General features: G+C 36.4%; 2 protein-coding genes across 2 annotated transcripts; both read left to right on the top strand.

Moving 5' to 3' along the window:
• The first annotated feature begins 9,590 nt into the window (after positions 1 to 9,590).
• LOC142611969 (uncharacterized) lies at positions 9,591 to 11,660 on the top strand. The gene is made up of 2 exons (XM_075784112.1): positions 9,591 to 10,315; positions 10,376 to 11,660. The coding sequence occupies exons 1-2, from the start codon at positions 9,591 to 9,593 to the stop codon at positions 11,658 to 11,660; spliced, it is 2,010 nt and encodes a 669-aa protein (XP_075640227.1).
• Positions 11,661 to 13,112: 1,452 nt separating this feature from the next.
• LOC142611968 (uncharacterized) lies at positions 13,113 to 14,927 on the top strand. Its single transcript, XM_075784111.1, has 2 exons — positions 13,113 to 13,920; positions 14,332 to 14,927. The coding sequence occupies exons 1-2, from the start codon at positions 13,113 to 13,115 to the stop codon at positions 14,925 to 14,927; spliced, it is 1,404 nt and encodes a 467-aa protein (XP_075640226.1).
• The last annotated feature ends 1,229 nt before the right edge of the window (positions 14,928 to 16,156 follow it).

The raw sequence follows: 16,156 nt of genomic DNA, 5'->3' as shown, positions 1-16,156 counted from the left end.
GTGCGGGTTTTTCCCGTCCCGCAAAGGTGATGGGGCGGGGATGGTGCGAGATTTTAGACCCTTACCACGAGATGGGTTTACACTTTTTAGACCCACCCCGCCCCGCTCTGCCCCATCCCTGTCTCACCCCGCGTTAATAAGGATTAAGTTGTAATTTTTTCATACTCTAAAATCTTACTATTTAAACAAAAATATCATCAGCTTATTTTATTCTACCTAACGTGGTTCTACCTCTCTTTTCTCTCAAGCAAAGTTGGAAATAAGGTACCAATTTTACCTCTTTTTTTTGTCTTTTTATTCATGATTCATATGTCTTTCTCAACTTACTTTTCATCATTAACATAATATGAGATTTTTGTGTCATACTATGAGATTTTTGTTGTGACATTGTCTTGTTAAACATTTAGATAACATTATTTAGTTTTTGCTAAAAATTAGTTTGATTTGATAGAATAAATTTATTTATAATTTTAAGTATATTTTTAATATTGAAATATGTCATTTTATTTGAAAAAATGGTAATAATTATAGGGAAAATTAACAAAAAATAAAGTTTTACGGTGTAGGGCGGGGCTTCGCGGGTCTTCGCGGGGCCTTAAGGGGCGGGGATGGGGCAAGAAATTTTTCCCGTCATGCGGGGCGGGGCGGGGCGGGGATGGGGCAAGAAAAATCTATACGGGGTGAGGGCGAAGATCCCGCCCCGCCTTGTCCCATTGCCATCCCTATTCTAGTTTGGGATTGAGTTTGAATGTAGACGTTATTTTGGAAAAAATTAAAAACAGTTTGCAAATGAGCTTTAACTTGAATAATACTTCCTCTCTCAATAAAAAAAATAAGGTGGAAGTTGAAGTTCTGAGTTCAAGATACCAAGAAAACAAATAGCCAAACAGTTTTGTTTCTATAATCTGTGATCAAATTATCACAAAAGAAAATCAGAGATCACACTGTTCATAATAGTGGTCCCCATATTAAAAATATGAGGAAAAGAAGATTAATTTTGCAAATTTACATTGAAGGATCAGGATTCTTTAAAGTTAAGATTATAGCTTTACTTAGAGTACTTAAATTCCTGATTATTTATAAAAAAAATTGGTTCAAATTTTGGCACATCATCATGTAAATAAGAATTTGTTAAAACTATTTTATCATTTGTTTAAGTTATTGATTTTTGTTGTAAACGAAACCAACCATTTATCAATCAATAATAAAGTTTAAAATACAATTTTTGATTCTCTCAAAAAAAAAAAAAAAAAAAAAACCTTTTTTGATAATCAAAGTTTAAAATACCTTATAAGCTCTAAACTATCTCAATTTTATGTTGCGCACGTATTCTAGATTAGAAGTTTAGACTCACTTTTACGCAATCTGAGTTTAATTATCAACATTATCATCAAATGTACGATTATCCTCTAAAAAACAAAAAAACTTTCCACCCCAATTTCCTTGTAGCCCCTGTCAATATCACGGGGGAATAGACTGTAGAACCTATGGTCCGTATATTTCCACGTGGCACTTGATGCATCATCTTGGAATAAATAAATAAAATTTGGAACCACAAATAAAATGAGATGAGAGAAAGCACTAGCAACACCACCACTACCGACCCATTTTCTTCATCACTGCTTTCCTCCATTTTTCCTCGACTATTTGGTGGGATGTAAGTACTCCAAGGCAGCCTTTCCCAATTCGGGATATTATGATAAACATTACTCTGCTTTTGTACAATAAAAAAAGATTTTTTTTTAATAATTTAATAATTTTATATCTTTTCATTTTTTGGGTCCTGTTAATTGGCATTTTTAGAAAAATTTATTAATTGACTATTTTAACAGCTAAAAAAAAGTTTTAATATTATTTTAATGAAAAATATAAAAAATTGAAAAGAAAGTTAGTTAATTGTTTTTTTTAATAAAAAGTTTCTAAATTTTTCATAAATTAGTATCTTTAGGGCATCTCGTTAGTGTCTTCCTTTTTCATAAACTACTTTCTCCAAAGTTATCATTAGTGGCATACTTCTTTGACAATAAGATGTCACAAATTTTCACTTTTTAAAGGCTTTCTAAGTTCCCTTCCAATGCCCTAAAAAAAAAAAAAAATTCCGTTCCAATGAATTCCTTTTGATTAGCACTCTGACTAAAGTGGTACCACTCAAATGCCAAAGAAATAATGTTTTAAAGGAAAAGAAAAAATAGATTTTATATATTCATATATTAACAAAAGATAGTATTCGTTAATATCATAGACCTTATCATTATGATGTCGGTAACACTTACCATCCTTTTTTTGATGGGCTTTGGTTAAATTGTGTGGATTTGGTTAGATTGGATTGTATTATTAGTGCGTGTTGTATGGGAGTGTTGAGTCTTATATTAAATGTTTATTAGGTGAATGCTAAGTATATAAATGATTTCATGGAACTCTAATTATAACTTGACTAGTCTTCTTGGGGGTATAAGTGTAAATGTCGCTAGTGCTTTTCTCAGATCATAACAAATGATATTAGAAGTAACTCTATGTAGCTCGAACGGGCACTGTAACACAACATGGGTCCTAAAGAGAATGTTAGAAATTTAATTAGAGAAGATTGAAATATCTCAAATTGTGTGGATTTGATTGGATTAAGTATTTTATATGGGTTGTGTGGGTGTGTGTTAAGTCTCAGGATCTTGGATATATAAGTAATTATAAGGTGTCACAATTGTAATTTAACTAATCCCAATATATATATCGTGGGTTTCAGTTAACTCAACCGGTAAAGTCTCTAATAGTTAATAAAAGATTTAGGGTTCAATCCCCACCTACATCAAAAATTGATTGGTGTCTCGGTCTGATGATAAAAATTTATAATTAGGAGCGGACGTCACAAGTTGAAACTCTCTAAAAAAAAAAAACTCCTAAAATATATATCACATATATATTGCCGGACCCCAGATTTTTATATTTTGAAAGTATTTCATAATTGCATCATGGTTAATGCTATCCAATACATCTATTAAATTAAAAACTCATAATTTAAAAATAAAATATAAAGGCCTTATACAATCAATTTCAACTCAAACAATTTAATAATCAAATAATTCAATCAATGCGTTTTTTTAAACCACATTACTAATTAAGTCTTTTAATATATTTTTTTTATTGCTAGTAAAAAATTTATTAAGAGATTCTTTTTGAGATTCAATTATTTTTTATATTCTTCTCTCTCTTTTTTCTTCAAACTTGTTTCAGAACAAAATCTATAATTTTAACTAGGACATTCACAATTAAAAAATATTTACAAACCAAAGAAACTCCACGCGTATTTGATATATAATTATAATATATAACTAGAACAATATTATTTTTATAATATAGAATAATAAAGCATGATTTTTTTTTCGATACAAAACATGATTTATTAAGACACTAATGTAACTTCACTTAACAATAAAATCATCTAGTAGCTTCAAAAACAAAGACAGATACACTTTAAAGTATAATATATATATATATATATATATATATATATATATATATTTACTTTAAATGTGACTCGTGAGAATAAGTTTTTTTTATACAAGATAGAAATTTTACTTTAACCTAATCTAAGTGTATATGTGTGTGAAGTTCCCTCCTAGAGACTTGAACCCCGACTTTTGCCCCCCACACTCCACAGACACTTATACTTGTGGAGTGACCATCGCATTAAGGGTGTGCGGTGGTACCCCGTGAGAATAAGTTAGAGTAAGAGAAAGAGAGATTAATTTGATGGTGCTCGGTTGTCAAGAGAATCTTTGAGAGAGAGAGAGAGAGAGAGAGAGAGAGAGAGAGAGAGAACAACAAAAAGATACGCGAGTTTCAATATTTTTAGCTAGTTGTAGACCACTTTCTAAAGAAAAAAGGTTAATTGCCAATTGGGATGAACGTGATTTATTAAGGCACTAATGCAACTTCACTTGACAATAAAATCATCCAATAACTTCAAACTTTACAAACAGAGACATATACACTTTAAAGCATAATAATATGATGAAAAATAAAATAAATATATTTACTTTAAATGTGACCCTTGAAAATAAGTTAGAGTAAGAGAGAAAGATTAATTTTATGGTGCTTGGTTGTCAAGAGAATCTTTGAGAGAGAGAGAGAGAGGAAAACCCTTTTTTTAAGTTAGAGAGATATATAACAACAAAAACAAAAGATATGTGAGTTTCTATTATTTTAGCTAGCCGTAAACCCGGCCAGTGGCGGCTCTATTATTTTAGCTAGTTGTAAACCCGGCTAGTGGCGGCTCTAGGAATTTATTTTAGGGTGGTCATTAAGATATTTGAATTGTACAAAATTTAATAAAAGGATAACTTCTACAAGTTGTGTTACTAAGAAGAGCAAAATTGTTGCGATTACAAACCAAAAAGAGTATAATTTTCGTCATCATCAAGGAGAACTCACAACAACAATATTTTTCTTGGTACTATTTTTTTAAAGAAAAATGAAATTAGAGATTATTTTTATTAAATAGGTTCATTGAGCTAAATTTTTTATCTTTTGGTTTTATAATAGACTTTTTGTTGAACATTTTGTTCACTAGCTTCTTGTTGTTTGATCTTGTCTTGTTTTTGTTAGATTTATGTTTGTTGTTATTTGACCTAATATTGATATTTTTTTTATTTAAGCTTTTTAAAAAAATGGATTAAGGATTATGTTTAGGGGCAGAATTAATTTTGGACTAATGCTACGCCCATAACATTTTTACAATAAATTTTATGCAAGAAGCTATTATTGGTGGGTAAAAATATTATCAGTATTAGGCCCAAATTAGAATCAGTAACAGCTTACTAGGATTTGTTGTGGAATTATTGTGAAAATGTTGTGAATGTAGTAGCATTACTCTTATTTTTGTTGAACCCAAATTTTTGAAATTCTCAAGTCAAAGTATTCAACATTTTTATTAGGGTGGTCACAATAAATTAGTTTAGCATATAATTGTTTTTTTGGCAAATATATATATATATTACAAGTCAGGGTGGTCCTATGACCACCCTGGCTTGCATGTGAAGCCACCACTATGTAAACCACTTTCTGAAAAGATAAAAAGAAAAAAAAAAGGGCCCACCGCCAATCAAGATGATATATATATATATGTGTGTGTGCGCGCGCGCGCATTCTTTTCTTTCACTTGGGCATTAGTAAATTGTTTAAGTTCTTTTTTAGAAGTCCTGGCCTGAACAAACTAACCCCAATGCTTCACTTGTTGAGAAATGGTGACATTGGTGAGGGCTATATATATATATATGTAATGATCTATTATATATATATGTGTGTGTGTAGAAAGGAATTAAAATTTTGAAAATGTTTTCATTGTTTTTGTCCTTAACCAAAAAGAAAAAAAAAAGCTGCCGTAAAAAACTATTATGCATTCATTAATTATACAACCTTAAGAGAGAGAGAGAGAGAGAGAGAGAGAGAGAGCACTTGCTACCTTTCCATCCTTTGGTGTTGGCTCAAAAAGGTAGTAGGGTATGGAGTACAGAGAATGGATAACATATTTATGGGAAGTAAACCAATGGAATCAATAGATGCCCAACATATATGGAAACCAATGACTATATATTTTATTACCCTTAATTGTCAACTAGGTCTTGACATTAAAAATTAGCGAATCAAAATTCAAAAGACACCCAACGACAACCTACATACATTAATTTTGAAACAAACTGCACTCAGCCTTATTAATTGACATTATTGTGAAGTATTAGCCGTTGTTTACGTGAAGTTTAGGGTTGACTAAAATCTATATATAATGATGCCACTTTGTGATCATTTCATTATGGAAATTGTTATATATAGGCACCGAAAATCTACACTTAATTCATCATGCTCTTGGAAGAATTTTGTTACATATATACTTAAGAGAAATGATATATCCACAACATTTTTACAACAAATCCTAAGTGGCAGGTTGTTACTGGTTGTTATTGTTGGGGTAAAAAAGTAATCTTCGTGTTAGGTTCAAATCTAAACCAATAATAACTAACCACCTGTGATTTGTTGTGAAAAAATTGTAAAAATATTGTGGACGTAACATCTCTTCATACTTAATAATGTAAACTATGTATTCATTATATTTAGAATCAGGTGCATATCAGAATTTTGAAATGATTTTCAGAATAAAATATGAATAGTGTTAACGTGTACAGGCATTGTACACCATTGAATGTATGATAATCACTACTTTATTACTTTTGTGTTGTACTGAAACATAAGTGAAGTGAATGTTTGCAAGAGGGTGTGAAAAAATCAGTACTTTTTTCGTTGCTTGGAGAACTGTTCTTTTGTTATTGTTTGTGAGCCCTCCAAAAATTTGAAGCTCTATCTCCTGTATTACAAAAATTTATTTGAATATTAAACTTATAATTAATTATTATCAGTGCCTTTGTATGATTTTTGCTTGGCATCTTTATTATATATCCTTTTTTTTAAGCCTTAATTTATTATATATCATTATTTAGATAAAAAACCACTTTTGCATTATGAGAATGAATAGAATAACACATCAGTTACCTTTTCGAGTCCCATCCAATATAGTCATAGATCAACACAGTTAAACTTTTGTTTGTTGTGATTGCATTTTGTCCTAGCTAGGTGGATTAGGTTGTTTGAAGTGGATTGTTCATATATATATATATACATCAGTTACCTTTTCGAGTCCCATCCAATATAGTCATAGATCAACACAGTTAAACTTTTGTTTGTTGTGATTGCATTTTGTCCTAGCTAGGTGGATTAGGTTGTTTGAAGTGGATTGTTCATATATATATATATATATATATATATAAATGAATTTTGCTAATATGTGCCTTAAGGGTACACAATAATTAATTATTTTTGAAAATATTTTAACGGGAATTGAAAAAGTATTGATAACTTTTTCAATTTTCGAGAAAATGTTTCCAAAAATGGATGGATTAATGTGTGCCCTACGCATTAACCGGACCCTATGTAAATTGTCGTTACTCTGATAGACATTTATGAGAGCTGCATTCACTTGAGTGATTTCGAAACAGTGATTTGGTTAAGGTTGGATTATCGAAAAGGTGTCTGTTTAGGCTTTTAGATTTCGGGTGCGGGCTCAATGCTACAAGGCATTGATGCAGCCACCTAAGGCCTCCAGTGAAAATAATGTTCCTAAATTTTAATCAATAATATTAATTAAGTCGAAATATTAACAAATAAATAAAATAATATTTTCTTATCAAATGAAAAATAAATAAAAAAGAGAAAGAAATGCTATATTCACAACATTTTTACAAAAAAAATCTTAAATTGCAAATTGTTAAAGGTTGTTATTGACAGCAAAAAATTAATTTTAGTAGTAGATTCAAATAGAAAACAAGAAGTAACTTAACATCTAAGATTTGTTATAAAAAACATGGTGAATGTAGCACTTCTAAAAGAAAAAAAGAAAAGAAATAAAGCAATCCACAAAAAAATTCACAATATTTTTCACAATAATTGAGTTAGTAAACTTTTACTAGTTTTCAATTAGATTCACCACTAACATTATTCTTTCACTCACTTTTATCAATCTGTCACATCAACAAATGTAAAAAGTTTTGTCAAATTTTGTGTGTATATAAACTTTTTTTTATTTATTTATAAATTCTACATAATTCATGTTAATTAATAGTAATTTTACATATGAAATAAGATAATCAATTTTCACCTTAGACCCCCATATGCATCAAGCCCCGACTGAGATTTCATTCTCCATCCTTTATATATATTTTGCTAAACTCCTCTATATATATATGTGTGTGTGCGCGCGCGCGCGTGTACACACTTACATATTGACAACCTTTCAACACTGTGCTAGGGTAACTTCAATGTTGGCTGCGTTATAAATATGCTTTAGAGTAACATACATTTGCATTTACTGGACGTACATGAGCAAAGAACATCCTTCGTGTTTTTCAAAATATATATTTTTAATAACTTTTATATTAAATGTGGTAATAAAAAATTAAGAATTTATAATTTATTTTCAAAAAACTAAATTTGAGATTATTTATAACATAAAAAAAGCAACCAAAAAAAAAAAAAAAAGTAGAAACCAAATGCACTATGATAGTATGATTATCAAATAAACAAAGTTTCTCTCCAAACTAGTTTGAAGAAAATTTTTTCAAACTTCTCATGTATTTCTTTTTTGGATGTGAATTTTGAAAATCTAACCATTGAATTTCATGTTCCTTATGTTCTTAACATGCATATCAAATTTCGTTTAAATCGGATATTATTTACTATCTGATCAATTAACTTATTTTTTTTATATACAACTTTAGATTACAAAAACTTGAAATTATAACATTTATTTGATGACATAACAATTGCTCTTTGATTTTCTTGAAATTTTGTAAGCATTAAGGATGTAATAAGAACATGCAATTTAACGATTAGATTTTCAAAATTCACACTCAATATAAATATATATGATAAGTTTGTAGGGTTTCTCTCCAAACTAGTTTGGAGAGAAACTTTGTTCTTAAATTACTAGTACTAACTCATTGATGTGACACGATTGACTTTTTCTTTTGAGTAATGGGTAAAATAAAAAGACAAGATTGACTTATGAAGCATTGAGACTCAATTTAAGATGAAAGCATCAAAGCAATTTGTTACTTGTCCCTCGACAAATTTCACACCTAATTTCTTAATTATGTTTCGCATAGAAACGGTGAAATTTTTATATTCAATTATTGAAGTGCGACTCTTCTAAAGGGTTCTATCTCTTCGTAGATCAGTAGCAATCGTTTACCACTATTCATTAAAAAGGTATATGTTAGAATATAAATAGACTATAATTTTGTTGAGAAGTGTTACGTTTATAACATTTTTTAACACTTTTATAACAAATCATATGTAATAAGTTATTATTGGTTCTAATTCGAATCTACAATTTAAATTACTTTTTTGCCCACCTATAATAACCAATAACAACTTGCTACTTAAAGATTTGTTGTGAAAGTGTTGTAAAATATTAATTGTGAGGACCCGAGGACCTAAGAACCCGAAGACCCGAAGAAAGGAAGGCCAACATTTAGAATGAAAGATGAGGTCTCTCCAGGTGTGCCCGAAGATGAGGTGGCGTGGACGGTAACTAAATAAGGGGCATGTTACAAATATCTGGTTGTAATAGGCTGATTTGGAAGGTTGCAAGGTTGCATTAAATGCTTGGCAACAACCATTCTGGCCGCATTAATTAGCAAGCATTTCCTCTATCCGTCGCATTAATGTGGACATGACCTGAACAGTACGGGATGCAAAGTGGAATCTTGTTCCATTGCCGACGGACAAGTGTCACGGGAAAAGGACTGCAGATTGCAAGGTGTAGGGCTACGATGAAAGCAAAGAATAGTATAAATAGGAATCAAGAGATTACGAGAGGGGGGCTTTTTGTTGTTGAACCCTCTCTACCAAATGTATTGTATGAGGACTCTTAAGTGAATAGAGCAACAATAACGTTTTGAAGTTGATTTTATGAGCTTTTGGTCCTTACAATTGGCGCCGTCTGTGGGAACAACAACAGCGTAGCATATTCCATTTAGAAGTGTATGGCGGAGGTGTATTTGGAAGGGGAAGAATCAGTAAGCTCACGAGGCAGGGACGTAGCTGCGAGTCTCCAACGTGATAAAGGGAAAGGACATACTTCGGGGGTGGTGAAGGCATATGATGGCGATCATAGGGCTGAGCAACGATCGTTAACTGAGGGGCATATGTCTCGCGACGACGTGTTGCGACAGATGCAATCTGAGATAGCGTACTTACGCAAGCGTTTGGATAGTAAGAAGCGAAGACGCAAGGATAATGCTAGCTCTTCCAGTGATAATTCGGAAGCGAACCCAGGAGGAATTCATCCCCCAATGTTTGAGCCTACTCGAAGTATGACCCGTGCTAGTGTGTCTTCGGGTGTTAGGGCAAAGCAGCTGAAAGTGACGAAGATGCCCGATACTGATGGAATATATCGCGAGGACGGGAGTGATGCAATGGGTAAAGCCCTGAGACAAATTGCCAAATCCCCTTTTGTAACAAGGATAAACAGAGCAAAGCTACCTCGTAGGTTTTCCCAACCCCTTTTTACTGTGTATAACGGGAGGACTGACCCTGTAGAGCACGTTAGTCATTTTTGTCAGAAGATGGCCGTTTATTCGAATAATGAGGCATTGATGTGTAGAGTCTTTCCCTCCAGTTTGGGGCCCGTGGCTATGAGGTGGTTTGATGCTTTGGCAGAGGGTTCCCTGAGGTCCTTTGAGGAATTGACTAGGGCATTTGGAGCAAGGTTCATAACTTGTACTAGGATTCCAAAACCTTTGGATGCTCTACTGTCTATGTCTATGAGGGAAGGTGAAACACTCAAAACCTATTCTGACCGATACTGGGAAACGTATAATGAAATCGATGGGGATGTGGAGAGTGTAGCTGTGAGAACTTTCAAGGTGGGTCTTCCCACGGAATATGGGTTAAGGAAGTCTTTGACAATGAAGGCCGCGGTAGACATGCGTCAGCTTATGGACCGGATAGATAAATATAAGTGGGTGGAAGAGGATCAGATGCAAAGCAAAGGCAAAATGAAAGGGTATCTAGAGAGGAAAGATCTTCGGGTGGAAGGGTTTCAAGGTATTCGGCCCAAACGAGACTTTACAAGCCATCCGAGGACCGCCGAGGCTCCTCTAGTTAACTCACTATTTAAGGAGCCTGTGCATCACATACTGGAGAAAATTCGGCATGAGCCATATTTTAGGCCACCAAACAAAATGAGTGGAGATGCATCTACGAGGAACCAAAACCTCCACTGCCATTACCACCAGGACAAGGGACACACCACGGAGAAATGCCGGACGTTGCGTGACCATTTAAATCAATTGATTAGGGCCGGGAAGATCAATCACTTGTTGGCAAAGCCGAATGGGAATCAGGAACAACTAGATACTCGGAAATATTGGGGTCAGGCCCCTCAACCATCTTTAGGCACTATTAACGTTATCTTGACCCAGCCAAGAGGAGACTTTGGGAAATTTCCTCGGGTTATGACAGTTCAAAACAAATGTGGGACTGAAGACGTGGAAGAGAATCATCAAACAAACAAAAGACTCAGATCCTCGGTGGCGCTTACTTTGGGTTTTTCTGATAAGGATAAAGAGGGAACATTTCAACCCCATGATGATGCCTTGGTGGTCATGGTTCGTATTGGGGGATATGATGTGAAACGTGTATTGGTGGATGATGGAAGTGGTGCCGAGATTATGTATCCGGACCTATTCAATGGGTTAAAGTTGAAAGAGGAGGACTTGGAAAAATACGACCATCCCTTGGTTGGTTTTGATGGAAACCAGGTGATCCCACGAGGAATGATTAGGCTGCCCGTGCAGGTGGAGGGTTCCGAGGTACAAGTAAACTTCATAGTTGTTATGGCATATTCTCCATACACGGCCATTTTGGCTAGACCCTGGTTGCATGCAATGGAGGCAGTTTCATCAACTTTACATGTGATGGTGAAGTACCCTACAGGGGGAAGCGTGGGAGTGTTACATGGCAGTCAAACGGTGGCTAGGCAATGTCTAATGTCTGCCATTATTCGCACAGGCCGGGGTTCGTTGGAGGCGGAAGTTCCTGAGACATCATAGCAATTAAAGGAGGCTGCTCGGGAAGTCGGCCCAGTTGAAGATGAAGGGTCTGCCGAGGAGCTAACCAAGGTAATTATTGGGGAAGATAAAGAGAAGTATTTTCAGGTCGGATCCAAGTTGACGATACAGGAAAGAGAAGAGTTGATTCAATTCTTGCGAGATAACATTGATGTTTTTGCATGGACGACTTATGATGTGCCAGGAATTAATCCAGAAGTTATCTGCCACCATTTGAATGTTAACCCTCATGCGACGCCTAGACAGCAGCCTCCTCGGCGAGCATCTCTCGAGCACGCCGAGGCAGTTAAAGAGGAGGTTGGTAAGCTAAAGCAAGCTGGTGCGATCAAGGAGATCTTCTATCCTGAATGGCTGGCCAATACTGTCGTAGTGAAAAAGAAGAATGGAAAATGGAGAGTCTGTATTGACTTTACGGATCTGAATAGGGCATGTCCCAAGGATCCCTTCCCTATTCCTAGAATTGACCAATTGGTGGATGCAACTGTGGGGCACCCCCGAATGAGCTTCTTGGACGCGTTTCAAGGGTATCATCAAATCCCGTTGTCACTGAATGATCAGGAGAAGACAGCTTTTCGTGCCCCGAATGGTAATTACCATTACCGAGTAATGCCCTTTGGTCTAAAGAATGCAGGGTCCACTTATCAACGAATGGTGACCAGAATGTTCGATGCGCAGTTAGGACGTAACATGGAAGCTTATATCGATGGTATGGTAATCAAAAGTAAGAAGACAGAAGACCATTTGACAGATTTGCAGGAGACCTTCTCGGTGTTAAGAAAGTATAAATTACGTTTGAATGCATCAAAGTGTTCTTTCGGAGTGGGCTTGGGAAAATTTTTGGGGTACATGATTACTCATCGGGGAATTGAAGTTAATCCTGACCAAATTAAGGCTGTCTTAGGGTTGCATCCCCCTCGGAGCCCTAAAGAGGTGCAGAGGTTAGCTGGCATGATTGCAGCCTTGAACAGGTTCATTTCGCGGTCGGCAGATAGGTGCCGCCCATTTTATCGCCTTTTGCACAGGTGGAAAGATTTCCAGTGGTCTAACGAATGCAATTTGGCTTTTGAGGATTTAAAGTAATACCTATCTAGACCGCCGATACTATCAACGCCCGAGAAGGAAGAAGTGCTATATGCTTATCTAGCCGTCACAAATCACTCCGTAAGTCTTGTCTTAATACGGAATGATGACGGGGTCCAGAAACCAATATACTATGTCAGCAAGTCCTTGCAAGAAGTTGAACAGCGATACTTACCGCTGGAAAAAGCGCTTCTAGCCGTGGTGCATGCAACAAGGAAATTGCCTCATTACTTCCAAGCTCACACCGTGGTGATACTCACTCAGTTGCCTCTACAAGCTATCACAAGGAAATCGGATTATACGGGTCGTGTAGCAAAGTGGGGAACCAAGCTGGGAGCTTATGATATCAAGTATATGCCCCGGACGGCTATCAAAGGGCAAATCCTTGCCGACTTCGTAGCCGAGTTCACGGACGGTCAAGCTTATCCCGAAGATGCCGTGATGTCAATAATGTCCATTGGAACGGAAAACATCACTCCATGGGAAGTCTACACGGATGGGGCATCAAATCGAAAGGGAGCCGGGGTTGGAGTTGTGTTAATATCCCCCGAGAAACTAGTCATTGAAAAGTCATTGAGGTTGGGATTCCCAGCAACTAATAATGAGGCCGAGTACGAGGCTCTCTTGGTGGGCTCCCAGATGGTTAAACATTTGGGAGGAAAAGTAGTGAGGGTGTTCTGTGATTCCCGATTGGTGGTCGGGCAAGTTAATGGAGAGTTTGAGGCAAAAGATGAGCGGATGAAAAGCTATCTGAAACGAGTCCAAGGGGTGTTGGGTTTGTTTGACAGTTTCAGGGTACAGCAAGTCCCAAGGGGACATAACTCTCATGCTGATTCATTAGCAATGTTAGCCACTTCGTTGGGATCGAAGTTACCGCGTATGGTTGTGGTGGAGGATTTGTTGTCTTCTAGCTTAACCAGCATCCCGGCAGTACGGGTTCACAGCATTCATGTAGGCCCAAGCTGGATGGACCCAATTATAGCTTTCTTACAGCACGGAATACTACCTGAAGATAGAAAGATGGCCGAGTCAATACGAAGAAGCGCACCCCGTTACTGGCTATCGGAGGAGAAAAAACTCTATAGGCGTTCCTATGCAGGTCCATACCTCCTTTGCGTACATCCTGAAGCCGTGGAACCTTTGCTGGAAGAATTGCATGAGGGTGTGTGTGGGAGCCACACTGGAGGAAGATCATGAGCTCATAGAGCCATGACCCAAGGGTATTGGTGGCCAAGCATGCAGAGAACCTCTCAAGAGTATGCCAAGAAGTGTGATCAATGTCAAAGGTTTGCACCCAATGTACATCAACCAGGAGGTAACTTAAATCCGTTGTCCAGCCCATGGCCCTTTGCTAAGTGGGGTTTAGATATCGTCGGGCCGTTTCCTCGGGCAACAGGTAATAAGAGATGGCTCATCGTCGGCATGGATTACTTCACGAAATGGGTGGAGGCCGAGGCATTAGCCAACATTAGGGATGTGGATGCAAAAAGATTCATCTGGAAAAATATCATAACTCGCTTCGGGGTCCCACACACCTTGATATCTGATAATGGTCTTCAATTTGATAGCAAAGTTTTCCGGCGGTACTGCGCAGAAATGGGAATAAGAAATGGATATTCCACACCGTACTATCCCCAAGGAAATGGACAGGTCGAAGCAACAAATAAAGTCATCTTGGCAGGTTTGAAGAAACGATTGGATGACGCTAAAGGAGGCTGGGTAGAAGAATTACCTCATGTACTATGGGCTTATCGCACTACACCCCGAAGATCAACAGGCGAGACTCCCTTTTCAATGACGTATGGGATGGAAGCTATAATCCCATTAGAGTCAGGTTTTCCCACCCTGAAGTCCGACCAGTATGACGAAGCGAGCAATCATGATCTAATGAATGATTGTTTGAATACAATTGAGGAAAGTAGAGAAATAGCCAATGTGAAGATGGGCAACTATCAACAGAAGCTCAAGCAGACGTATGACAAGGGAGTTAAGACCAGGTCCTTGGTACCAGGAGATTTGGTACTAAGAAAGGTAGTGGGGGTAGCAAAGAATCCTGCTTGGGGAAAGTTGGGTCCTAACTGGGAGGGGCCATATAGAATTACCTCAGTAGCAGGTGTAGGGGCTTATCGTTTAGAGGATCTGGATGGGAGGGTGATTCCTCGTCCTTAGAATGTAAATAACTTACGACGATATTATTATTAAGAAAAGAATTTCCTTTTATATGAGGCTTCTGTTCGTTTCAATTCCGTACCTGCAAAAAGCATAAGTGTTAAACTGACCTTAGTTCTTGTTCGGCTCCTCGGGCCACAAGTCTAAGAGAAATTAATCACTTGCAAAAAGCATAAGTGTTAAACTGACCTTAGTTCTTGTTCGGCTCCTCGGGCCACAAGTCTAAGAGAAATTAATCACTTGCAAAAAGCATAAGTGTTAAACTGACCTTAGCTCTTGTTCGGCTCCTCGGGCCACAAGTCTAAGAGAAATTAATCACTTGCAAAAAACATAAGTGTTAAACTGACCTTAGTTCTTGTTCGGCTCCTCGGGCCACAAGTCTATGAGAAATTAATCACTTGCAAAAAGCATTAGTGTTAAACTGACCTTAGCTCTTGTTCGGCTCCTCGGGCCACAAGTCTAAGAGAAATTAATCACTTGCAAAAAGCATAAGTGTTAAACTGACCTTAGCTCTTGTTCGGCTCCTCGGGCCACAAGTCTAAGAGAAATTAATCACTTGCAGAAAGCATAAGTGTTAAACTGACCTTAGCTCTTGTTCGGCTCCTCGGGCCACAAGTCTAAGAGAAATTAATCACTTGCAAAAAACACACAAGTGTTAAAATTGACCTTAGCGCCTGTTCGGCTCCTCGGACTACAAGTCTAAGAGGAATTAAACGCTTACGAGAGCATAAGTGCTAAACTGATTTTTTGTTCTTTCTCGGACTACAAGTCTAAGAGGAATTAAACGCTTACGAGAGCATAAGTGCTAAACTGATTTTTTGTTCTTTTTCGGACTAAAGGATCCCAAGCATCTAAAGCGTTAGCACAAATGAATCATAAAGCCTCGTCGCTCATTATCATGCCTGCTCGTTCAAATGTCAAAAAAGATTAAGTAGTGGAATTATGGTATCCAGGTTAAGTTTTTTTGTGTTTCTTCAAATCACAAGTATGATGAACAATTTAAAGTAGTATTATGATTTTTAAGGTAAGCTTATGAATTCGTGTAAAGTGACAATCGGATGGTAGCATATTGTAGTAAGACTCGTATGTGAAACAAAAAGAGAAGAGCCAAATGTTAATTCCTTAATAAGTACTCATTACAAAATTGGGGCAATCATACAGCCCCTTACATCCGTATAAAAAAAAAAACAACAACAAAACAGCAACAACAACAAAAGAAGGAGACAACT

Source organism: Castanea sativa, chromosome 10 (assembly GCF_040712315.1).
Source record: "Castanea sativa cultivar Marrone di Chiusa Pesio chromosome 10, ASM4071231v1".
In the NCBI taxonomy this organism is placed as follows: Eukaryota; Viridiplantae; Streptophyta; class Magnoliopsida; order Fagales; family Fagaceae; genus Castanea; species Castanea sativa.
Note: the sequence above shows the minus strand (reverse complement) of the source record. Positions and strands in the feature narration are given on the sequence as shown.

Excerpts from the sequence above, each read along its gene's own strand:
- LOC142611969 (XM_075784112.1), top strand. The coding sequence starts at position 9,591 with ATGGCGGAGGTGTATTTGGAAGGGGAAGAATCAGTAAGCTCACGAGGC. Across the intron at positions 10,316-10,375 it reads ACTAGGGCATTTGGAGCAAG|GGAAGGTGAAACACTCAAAA; the intron begins GTTCATAACTTG and ends TATGTCTATGAG.
- LOC142611968 (XM_075784111.1), top strand. The coding sequence starts at position 13,113 with ATGCCCCGGACGGCTATCAAAGGGCAAATCCTTGCCGACTTCGTAGCC. Across the intron at positions 13,921-14,331 it reads GCTGGAAGAATTGCATGAGG|TTTTCCGGCGGTACTGCGCA; the intron begins GTGTGTGTGGGA and ends TTGATAGCAAAG.